Below are 11,524 nucleotides of genomic sequence, written 5' to 3' on the forward strand. Positions count from 1 at the left end.
ATGGTGTGAATGTTGGGATTGTCCTGTGCAGGGACAGGAGTTGGACTCCATCATCCTTGTGGGTCCCTCCCAGCTCACAACATTTGATGGTTCTATGATTCTCCTGGCCAAGGTTCCCAGCTCTCCGCTCTGTGCCGTCAGGGTCTGGTGTCTCCCGTGCTGCAGCCCTGGCTGGTGTCACATCTCAAGCACAGGTGAGGATGTTCCAAACCTTTAAAATAACAGCCAGCTTTCTGGCAGCACGCCTCCACCCCAGACACTTCTGTGGATTTAATCCCAACAAAACAGACTTCCCACCATACCAGAAATCAAAGGTTTGTGCAAAATCACATTCTATTTCTTACAGTCACCATAAAAAAATCTATTAATGAAATACAAATGAACTCCCAAGAAGAGAGTCGGGCTTTATCCTACCTCACTCACAATGGATGTGCTATTCCAGTGCTCATGTATTAGAGAAGGCACATTTCTTATGATCTCTGCCAGTTTTGTTGCAAAACTGTTTTTCAGTTACATTTTTTTCCTGATTTTTAATGCCAAATGTCTGTTTTCAGGAAAAAGTTTAGTAAAAAAATTATATTGTTTTGCAGCTATTCAAAAATTTTGGATGCATTAGAAAAGCTGTTTGTTAGGGAAGGAGCTGAAATGTAGCAAAAAGGAGAACTTGCAAAATAGGAGTTTGTTGTTGCACCCATGAAAAAACCACCAAAACTTGGTTGATCATTTGTGCAGCTTAAGATTTCAGCAGCTGGACTTCTCCCCAGATGTCAGTCACACTGAGGAAGTGTCTTCACAAGCAACATGGCAAGAGCAGGAGTGAAAGAGGACATGGACTGGGACAAAGACACAACACCAGGACCTTCACCCAGAGCAGGATTTCCACTCGTGGGATCCTGACATGTCCTCACAGCTACAACTTTCTGTGTATTCAATAGTGCAAAGATGAGGTAGAAGAAAACACGACAGGGGTTCAGGCAGGAGCACAGGCTGAGGTCACACTGACAAATTAAACCCACACCTCAGTCTGGGGTGTGCGACTTTGTAATCACATGGCTGATTCTGGAATTTAAGCTGAAAGAGGGGAGGTTTAGACGAGATATTAGGAAGAAGTTCTTCACTGTGAGGGTGGTCAGACACTGGAACAGGTTGCCCAGAGAAGCTGTGGCTGCTCCTCCCTGGAAGTGTTGAAGGCCAGGCTGGATGAGGCTTTGAGCAACCTGGTCTAGTGGAAGGTGCCCCTGCTGATGGCAGGGGGGTTGGAACTGGATGAGCTTTAAGGTCCTTTCCAACCCAAACCATTCAATGATTCTATGAATGTGGCTGCATTTGAATATTTTATTTAAAAATATGTCCACTTGAAGCAGTAAATACATATTTTAGTGTTATCTCGTAGGCCTACTCTAATCAAACTCGTGCTAATTGTTACTGTGATTTTTTTTTTTGCTAATTAGAACCAGCTTTTGTGGTATGAAAATAAAAAAAACCCAAAACAAAACATGAAAGGCAAGTAGATTTATCTGCCTCGGATCATTTAAACAACACTGAAGAATTCCACAACATTTTTCACCTTCGAAGTAGTTAAAAATTGTCAACTGATGATTCCTCCCAGCAACCCTGCAAGATAAGCGGGTATTTCTGATGCGTTTTTACCCATGGAGGGGGGAAAAAAAGGAGATTCATTGCCATCCCTAGGCTTTTGTGGTAGCTTTTTTGTGCTGCCAGTTCTCTCTGCTCAGGTCACACCTCTCTCTCAAATGTGAAACAATTAAGCACAGAGCCACAGGCAGAACCTGGATAAAAACAGCGTGCAAGGCAAGGCAGAGAGTCACTCCTTTGCTTTTAGGTGTTACAGCTTTAAATGATTCATTGTCAAAAAACATTTGTCTTGGTCCAAAAAGACGTTGTGTTGAGGCAGCAAATTTAATAGGTGTGACATCACTAGTTCACACTGTATTATTTGTGCTACTTTAAGAGAAGCTACAAACCAACAAAAATCATACACATAAATGGAATTTTTAAACATAAAAGGTGTAACTATTTTAAAAGACTCATTGGGACAAATGACTTCACATCGCTCTGCCTTTTAAAGCTCTTCAAAAATTGGGGAGGGATTTAAATTTTTATCTGAATTACTCTGTGGATTGGAGTTCCAAGTAATTCTTTTCACAGAGACTGTGTTGCAACTTCTATCATTCGGTTCATTACATGGCAGAGAACACAGCAGCTACAGAAAACAGTCAAGCAACTTCTAACACAGCTGAAAAGCCTCTATTCTCATATAATTTATGACTGACTTAATATCTCATATTTAAGGTTTCATTACAACCAAGAAAATAATCCCTTTTGCTCAAGGAATCACCTCCAGGAACTCATTTGTAGACCAGGATGTAGCAGATTGTAGCCAAACTCTGTTCTGAACACATCCAGTCACCTCGAAAGCCAAATATTTAGAATTACCAGAATGGCCAACAAAAGTAAAACAAACAAACAAAAAAAGGCATCATTGTCTTTTTCAGTTAAAAGCAACTGAAATGTCTGCAAAATAAATGCAACTGATATTTAAAATGTTTCAACGATGGACTCAGGGCCTTTGAAAGTAGAGGGAAGAGAAAACAGAGGGTGCTGGAGGGCAAGGGGAGGACACAGAACTGCAGCTTCTGGTAGGTAGGACTGTCCATCTTCCCCCAAAGTTATTGAGAAAGTTCAGGAGAGAGGATGAGGGGGAGGAAAAATGAAAGAGGGGTTGGGTGGTATGCAGAGCACATCTTACCAAAGATAAATGTAAATATTGCTAGAATACAGGGAGAAATACATCTGACTCATCACAGAATAATGACCACCACTCCATGAAAAGTTTAGTTCGTGAACACTCTCAAATTGATTTCCATGTGCAACAGAGGGGAAAAATAAAGTTAGCTTACTATTTATATCTACATAGCTGTAAATCCTTCCTTCCCTCTCTGCTCATATTGAAGTGAAAGGATAAGAACAGTTCCTGTAGCAGCATCTTCAATTCATTAAAAAATAAGCAACATTCCTCTGTTTTCTGACACCTTGCAGTTCATACAGCCTCTTTGCCTTAAGTCACATATACAGAACTTGCCTTGAAATTCAGAAAGCAAAGTCTACTGCAAGGGTGAGCTGCTTTATTCAATGTAAAAATCCCTCAATACAGTGACCTCTCAATCTCACAAATCCTGTGTGCATGCTGAAGTCCACCCAGCCATGAAGACACTCAAATCTATTGCAGTTGGATTCAATTACAGTTCAGGGCAGCAAGGGACAAAACACAACAAGGCACAGGATTTTAAGTGAAATCTGTACAAGGTGTATCAAAACATTTCAGTGCCACTTTATTTACTGTGACTGAGCTGTCAGGAGAACAAACAAACAGCATTTCTATTTACAAGAAAGAAAGGTGAAGGCTCTGGGTCTGGTAACGCTGTCAACGGGCATCTTCAACCACAATTTAAAAGACATTAAAGAAAGATCACAGAAAAAAAAACAACTGTTAGGTTTTAAAGTATTAACTTTATTAATAAATATACATCCATATGATGATGTAAATACAGATCATGAACACTACTCCATTCCCATACACATAATTGCACACGAGTAGCTCAAGTTCATGGACATAAAAAACATACACAGTATCTAATCAGGCTTTTTTTTTTACAGCAGAGGACGGGGTGCTGATACTAGTTATTGAACAAATTAACTGTTTTTTCCCCAAAGTAAACCTGTGGAAAAAGCAAATGATGAAAGATTAAAGTATCAGAAAGTGGTTGAAATTTCAGAATACAGATTTTTTCTATTTGGGGAAAAAAAAAAATCACGAGGAGAAAGGTCTAGTCTCTACTAAAGTCATAAATATATTTAAGCAGTGTTAAAATATATGCATTAAAATAGAGAATAATAAACTTCTTTTGTGGTCAGAAATGAAGTCTGCAGTTCAAAGTATTGACAATTGTTAGCAACTGTTTTTAACTGTCAACTCTAGCGTGAAACATTATAATACATATAACAAAGAATAGCAGAGTCACAGCTCATGAAACAGTCGGACAAATGACTTCTTCACATCGCTCTGCCTCTTAAAGCTCTTCAAAAATGGGGGGAGGGAGTTAAATTCTCATCTGAATTACTCTGTGGATTGGAGTTCCGAGTAATTCTTTTCACAGACACATCACTTTTCACTTGCAAGGCTTGGTTTTGTCCTGACTGAACTCTTTTTTTAAGATCTTTCAGACAAAAGGAAAATATATTCATTCAGAACAGAGATCTTTAATGGCTCTGGATACATAGTTATTTTGATTAGTTTAAATTAAATCTGAGATATAAAGGACATCGTTCTAACGACAAAGCTAACTGCTGATTTTAAAAAATACTATCTTTGATATCAAAGTTAGCCACTTCTGATGGTATCTGATCTTCTTCTGCCAAAATACGGTGCTAGCATCTCGATTATGTCCAGTGCAAGACTTTATAGTAGCAAAATTATTTGGTTTTAAAGTTTAAGTAAATTTAATGAGAAACTGAGTAGTAGTTACTATATGTCTATTAAACAGTGAACTTGTATAGCATCATTAAGGAATAATAGCAAGCTAATACATTTCATTTATTTATAAATAAGATGTTAGAAACTTGATAATTAAAAGAAATCATTAAAAACCAAACTTGACATGTAGATCTTCTGAACAGTGTTAACACACAACAGTGATCCTAGCTTATGAATAGCTGAATTATGATATATAATATAAAAGAAGCAATTTACCTTACAAGTTATGTTTCATACTATGGGGGGGAAAAAGCCAGTTTTCCCATGGGTGCTAATGAAGTTTAGGTATTAACATGCTGTTTTCAGTGTTTGTCATGGAAAGAAAAGTGTTGAAAAAAGCACAATGTATTCTGCAGATTATACATAGGAAAAGCAGAAGTATTTGAAAATTCCATTTCTAGTTCATTTTGAATCTCTTAACTTCTTCTTTTTTTTTTTTTCTTTCCTTCCCCTCACTGCACGGCACCAGTAAAGTCAGAGAGAAAATAAAGCAGAATGAGGAAATGCCCAGCAGGGCACTTGTGGTTTCCTCACTAAATCTAGAGTGCCAAGCAGCCCATTAGACTCTCTGAACACTTCTCTACGCTCATCATTTCACAATTGACAACGTTAATTGTTTGGTTTTTGTGTTGTTTTTTTAACTGGGATTATATTCCATCTGATATAATTAATAAACACTGTAATGAAGAGAAATTGCTTAGATGATTTCATTATTTCATCAGCATACTTGAATACAAAATTCATTGTAGGAGCAGAACAGCGATACATCTGCGTTATCTCCCGACACACAGCACAGCACCATCGAGGAGATGCAACGAGGGAGAAACGGGAACAGGAGCAAAACGGGATCGACAGGAAGAGGTAAGAAGCCGAGTTTCTCCAAGGTAACAGTGGTGACATGCAACACGTCCCTTGCCTGCGAGGTGTGACACTCCTGCAGTTATTACATTCAGCTGAAGAGGACTGCTTTCCCAGCTGAGTTTCAGGAAAAGAATTTAAAGCAGTCTTAGTCTTGGAGAAAAAAAAATCATCTGATTAAACCCAGCCAATACAACAGAGATCCTGAGGGTGAATTAACTCACGTGAGGGTTTTGGGTGTGTCAGAAGTTACATCGTTCTGAGAAAGATTGCTTACATTTCAGACTTGCCAGTTTGTTGAGGAACAAGAACGTTAAAACTGGATTTCATAGCTTCAGCATGAAGAAACTATTTATTTTAGTAGCAGTTTAGCTGCCATTAGCTCATCTATCCACTAAGGAGCCATCCAGAATAGTTGAGGTTCATTGTCTTAGTTGCCAGTGCATAAACAGTTCCCCCAAAAACAATTCAACACACCTATTTGTAAAGTACAGCATAAAGTCCAGCTCAATATGTGTTAGGCATCACTGGAACACCTGAAGGCTTGCTGCTTTTTTCCTGATAAAAAAGGTATGAAACATCTGTTTCTTAAGTTGTCATCACTGAAATCAAAGAGTTCTCATCTACATGACAGCAGGCCAGAAAATAGCATTTATGTTAACAGAAATTATCAGCATCATTACTCATTCAGCACAAGCTCCATTAACCCACATTTATTTTTTGCTCCCCCAAATCTGCAAATTCTATATATTCTCCCCCCCGATCATTGACACTACAAATTTATCATAATGTCAGATTATACGTGAAACAGCTTAAATGTAAACTTTCTTCCAGATTAAAAAAAAAACAGCTTTAATTCCAGTAAATTTAGAACAAACAATATGCAACATTGAGGACTGATTTTTCTTTTTAAGTCTAGATTAAAGTATTTTACACACACACACACACACACACACTCACACACACAGTCTCTCACACTTTAAAAAAAAAATAAAAATTAAACACACCCAGTTGAAAAATGAAACATTTCTTTTGGAAGGAGGGAAGGTTTTAGTTTTGAGTCAATAAAGGTATTTATAGTTAACCAACAGCATTTTTTTTTTTGCAGTTTGCATGCATAGATGAATTACTTTGTATCTGGGGTCTAGAGGTGCAGTAAACTGCATCCTGTTTGCATCAGCTATACAGTTTGCTTTTAGAAATCATGAAAATGGTGTCCTTTGGTAGATAATATAAGCTTCCATAACTTAAATATTTTAGTATAAGTGTCAAACAACGAAATAACTGTATTTCTAAGAATATCTAGCAAAACTAAGCCTGAAATCTTGGCAACAGCGTCTATTTAAAAAGTTTAATTTGTAAACATTATAGATTAATACTTTAAAAGCTATTAAACTGTTGCCATCTAAGCAGAGATTTTAAAGGCAAAAACCCAGTGTAAATAGCTATTTACAGATCTAAGAACGTCCCGTTCATACTAACCGAGTGCGTAACTAGAACCAACAGTATTTAATTTCTTATAAAATATTTCAAATTTCAAAGAGTTATTTGTGGTTTGGTATATGTCCTATCAGGCATTTCAAAATCACACAGCAGAATCTTGTAACAGCATAAGGAAAAGAACAGCTATCACCCAAAGGCAAATCAGCTCGTGTTAATAAGGCGCTGTCACGCTGTGATGCGCTGTACAAACGCTCGCTTTTCTTTAATATTTGCAAAAATACTTTTTGAGCATTAATTGAAATTGTCTTAATGCTACAACTCCAAAAAACAACAATAAAAAAAGCCACTTGAAATCAGCAGTTTAAAAAAAAAAGCTAAGTTTTTTAAGTATCTATTTGAGGTCTGTAGAAGCTCCTGCAGAAGTGGAAAATGTAGCTTGCTGCTTTCCTTATCGGTTTTTCTTACCAAGTCAGAACTCATCTGGGTTAAGTTCTTGATTGTGGGATAGGCCACATCATCAACCAACAGCCAGCTAATTCTGTCCTCTTCATTTTGATTATTTAATGCATAACCACACAACTAGATTTACCAGCAATTGAATGTAAAACTAAGGACATGGACATTACTTAAATTATCGACACCAAAGAATAACGCATCGCTTCAGACTTTCTTATAAATTATGATTTAAAAAAAACCCAACAAGCTCTCCTTTAAACCAGTGCCTTCTCCACACTGCTTTAAAAGTTACTGAATTGCACCTGGAGGCTATGGAGTTATTTGAATAAAATCTCAAAATTCAGCCTTAGGCAAACACTACAACAAAATGCAAGAAACATGCCAAAAATTCAGAGTAAAGCGGATTAGTAAGGAGTTACTAATTCCCCTCCTTTCATTCATTAGGCTGTTTCATTTTGCTACTAGTTTCACCAAGAGCATGTACCCCTCTGTTATGCACCATAGGGTAGGGAAAAGCTGCACTGCCACAAGTATAACTTAGATTTGCAAGCCGTGAGAGAGCTTTAATGCTACCTGGAGGTCTGCCTGGGCTGACTTTGTATCCTGCTGCTTTAGTTGTACCCAAGGGTCTGCCTGGACTTGTCTTAAATCCAGCTGCTTTGGTGGTCCCCAGGGGTCGACCTGTGCTGGTTCGGTACCCTGCTGATTTTGTGGTCCCTGATGGCCTTCCACGTTTCCCAGATCGGTTGAGGTTTTTCTTTTTCTTTAGTTCATCTTTTGTCTCTATATTCCTGCCACTCGTGGTCTGCAAGTGCGATTCGGTCAACGCATCTTGTCTCTGGCAGGCAATGGGTTTGTGGCTGACTGCGTGGCTGTATTTATTTTGCTGGGTGGCATACAAGTCAAACTGATCAGCAGATCTCACATTGTCTTCGTTAAGACAAGAACTCTTGCCGGTCCCACAGAAAGCTGGATTGCTGCTGGCAACGGGGTGCATCATTTTCTACCAAAAAAAAGAAGAAGAGAGAGAAATATGTATCAATATATAATAATACTGCAGCATTCCACAAGTTATAATCTTCCAAAAGCCACCTCTGTTTCTTAAAGTTATCCCAACTACTTTGTCTAATTTTAGTAAATAGTATTGATGTCAGTAAATTAGCTTTTTAAATGAAAAGTTTTATGAAATCTTTCACTTGGTAACGTTTACACACAGTTAAAAATGATGATTTAAACTATGTATTCTTCAGATAGGTGTAACTAAGGAAGAAGAACGTTTGTGAACTGAACAAGAGTATTTTGGCAACCAAGATAATCATAGAATGGTTAGGATTGGAAGGGACCTTAAAGATCATATACAATATCCACTCACCCACCGTGATTTCAAACCTTTCTAACTGAACCTCATCTAAATTCTAGCTGTTCTAGTTCCAAGATTAACCTATCACCTGTGAGCCGAGGAAAAATACCATACCACTCTCTTAATTTAGCAGATACAGGCTCCTAAAGATATTTTTTTTGTTTGTTTAACTGCAGCAAATTAATAAAACATTAATCAGTTTTGTCATTTCTTGTGACAATTAATGTGAAAGAAAGAAGCAGGTAAGGCATTCAGCAAAGATGATGGTGCCATGAAAGCAGAACTATGAAATTGTGAGGGCTGGAGCAGCTCTGCTGTGAGGACAGGCTGAGAGAGTTGGGGCTGTTCAGCCTGGAGAAGAGAAGGCTCCAGGGAGACCTTATAGCGGCCTTCCAGTACCTGAAGGGAAAGCTGGGGAGGGACTTTTCATAAGGGCAGTTAGTGATAAAACAAGGGGAAATGGGTTTAAGCTGAAAGAGGGGAGGTTTAGATGAGATATTAGGAAGAAGTTCTTCACTGTAAGGGTGGTCAGACACTGGAACAGGTTGCCCAAGGAAGTTGTGGCTGTCACCTGGCACTTTTCAGACCACCTGAAACACCGTGTGCAGTTTTTTTGAGGTGTCCAAGGCCAGGCTGGATGAGGCTTTGAGCAACCTGGTCTAGTGGAAGGTGTCCCTGCTGCTGGCAGGGCGGTTGGAACTGGATGAGCTTTAAGGTCCCTTCCAACCCAAACCATTCAATGATTCTATGACTCTCTTAGGAAGTACAAGATGGTAGATTGCAGGGTTGCTGCTGCTGTCCTAGTTAGGAGAGGAGGTACAAAATGCTGGTGATGCCAACTCCGAGATAACAGCTTCAGGAAAAACAACGTGATCCCTGTTACAGACACACATGTTGTCACACATCTCTAAATATTCTGGAAATCAAACACGGCCCGTCCAGGTCAACAACTGTTTTATATAGCCTGCTCTTTTTGTTAGACAAAACCAAGTGGAGCTCTGCTCTGCTTACAGAGGTTTGGTTCTTCAGACAAGAATCAAATCTCTTATCTTCTGGGCAGCAGAAGGGTGACGCTCACCAGCCTGTCACTGCAGACCAACCCCAGTGCCAACGGACAAGCTGATGTCCAGCTGCTAGAAACCACCTATGGTCACCATCATCGTTATCACTACAAGCATCAGCTTGGAAATAAATTGGTTATGCTTACATCCATCATATCAAATCCCTGCAGCACGTGTACTGGGGCGGAATCACAACAGTTCACAGTTATTACTGGTGTTCTAAAACTTTTTTAGTATTAATGCTTCTAAATACCAACTGCACAGATACTGCCTCAGATTTCTGAACAGCAGTCATGCTGTAAGAAGCCAGCGAGCCACTCAAGGAGCAACAGGATGATATTTTCATCCATTCAATTCTATCAGTTCTACAACTTGAATAACCTGCAAATATTCAGTTTAAGCTAATATTATTTAGCCATGCTGAAGACAAGATTAAGCTAATCAATATCTGGCACATCAGAGTATTTCTGTGCCCTACAGTCATGCTTAGGTCACCAAATATTTCCTCCTGTGGTAAATTTCTCTAGTAACTAAGGGCTGGAAGATTTATTGTATTTTCCCTGCAGTAGTTCTAGAATATCACCTACAGAAACCCAATTTAAATTCAACCATTGATTACTGAATTTATTTGGCAGTTATGAATGTCTCCTCCCAGCCAGGGAGAAAAGCATACAGCAACAGAGCAGAGACAGTTTATTTACCCAGGAGTAAATCCCCGTGCCCTTTTCTCCTGATTACAATGGATACATTCCCTGCTGTAACACCCAATTTACCTTGGCTTGTCAAACACCCATTACAGTGTATGCATTACTCTAGTGCAAATATCTGAATATGGTTTTATGTCAAACAGTGAAATCATGAGAGTAATATAGTTTAAATATTAGATGGTTCTAGCATAGATTATCTGAGTGCTACAATTCTGGTGTGTTGAACAGGGTACAGTGGAACAAATGTGAAACCACTGTTACTGCAGGTGTTGACTAGCAAACAAAACAACTAAGAATAATTAGCAAGCCTGTGCTTAGCCAAGAACAAAGGAAGTAAGCTACAGGTCAAGAGACCAGACAGACTTCTCTGTGCAGCAATAAAAAGGAAGTTTAATGTTTTCTACAATTAGCAGTCAAAAAAAAGCCAACGTTACCTTCCTTTAACCCCAGTAGAACAGGGCTCACAATATGACAAAAAAATACCTGAGATTTTTCATGACCTGTAATTGCAAACATAAGGGTTGTGATGATGTACTTTCCCTGCTGCGAGAGCAAGCCCAGTGGCTCTGAAAGGCTGTTCATCTGTTTGGGGATACGCCTGGCGTGCTCAGCAGCGTTCTTGTCTCCACACTCACTTTAAACACAGGAATACTGGCTTCAGACCCAAAAAACCACCACAAAGAAAGATCAGCTCAGCTGCCCAGTATCCAAGGAATATACCAGACCAGGGAGAAGGCACTGCATGAAGTGAGGGCCCCTGGTATTTCTCAGGAGAGTGACCACTGCTCAGACTCATTCCTGTCTATGTTACATTCTTACTCTCCATTTTTTCCCCTCATTACAGCCAGGCAGATTTTTCCTACAGACATCATCCATCTTTCCTGGGAGAACCATGGCAGGTACTCCTAGACAGTGAATATATCCTGCTGTAAACTGGCAAACGTTGGAGCTTCATCACCATATGCATGTGTTTTGTGTCTACTGTAATATCCCCGAGAGCTCTGGACAAACACTCACTAAAACTCTCCGTACAAAACCTGGCTGATGCTCGTTTCCCTTCCACCTGGCAACAGCCAGTGTCACT

General features: G+C 39.1%; 1 protein-coding gene across 2 annotated transcripts; it reads right to left on the bottom strand.

Annotated features, from left to right (window-relative positions):
* Nucleotides 1-5,198: 5,198 nt before the first annotated feature.
* CUNH5orf24 (chromosome unknown C5orf24 homolog) lies at nt 5,199-10,956 on the bottom strand. 2 transcript variants are annotated; one of them, XM_010170813.2, is made up of 2 exons: nt 7,886-8,313; nt 5,199-5,971 (listed from the first exon to the last, which is right to left on the bottom strand). In XM_010170813.2, the coding sequence occupies exons 1-2, from the start codon at nt 8,310-8,312 to the stop codon at nt 5,931-5,933; spliced, it is 468 nt and encodes a 155-aa protein (XP_010169115.1). In that variant the 5' UTR covers nt 8,313; the 3' UTR covers nt 5,199-5,930. The 2 variants fall into 2 exon arrangements, with proteins under 2 accessions (XP_010169115.1, XP_010169114.1); XM_010170812.1 differs by lacking the exon at nt 5,199-5,971 and adding an exon at nt 10,924-10,956 and having other exon boundaries at nt 7,363-8,315.
* Between the last annotated feature and the right edge of the window lie 568 nt (nt 10,957-11,524).

The sequence above is a fragment of the Antrostomus carolinensis genome, unplaced genomic scaffold, assembly GCF_000700745.2.
Source record: "Antrostomus carolinensis isolate BGI_N321 unplaced genomic scaffold, ASM70074v2 scaffold11896, whole genome shotgun sequence".
Lineage (NCBI taxonomy): Eukaryota > Metazoa > Chordata > Aves > Caprimulgiformes > Caprimulgidae > Antrostomus > Antrostomus carolinensis.

What these genes read in the sequence shown, in the direction of transcription:
- CUNH5orf24 (XM_010170812.1), bottom strand. Translation starts at nt 10,956, where the DNA reads ATGTTTGCAATTACAGGTCATGAAAAATCTCAG. An exon ending in CAGGTCATGAAAAATCTCAG is followed by an intron (nt 8,316 to 10,923) that starts GTATTTTTTTGT and finishes TTTTTTTGGTAG; the next exon opens with AAAATGATGCACCCCGTTGC.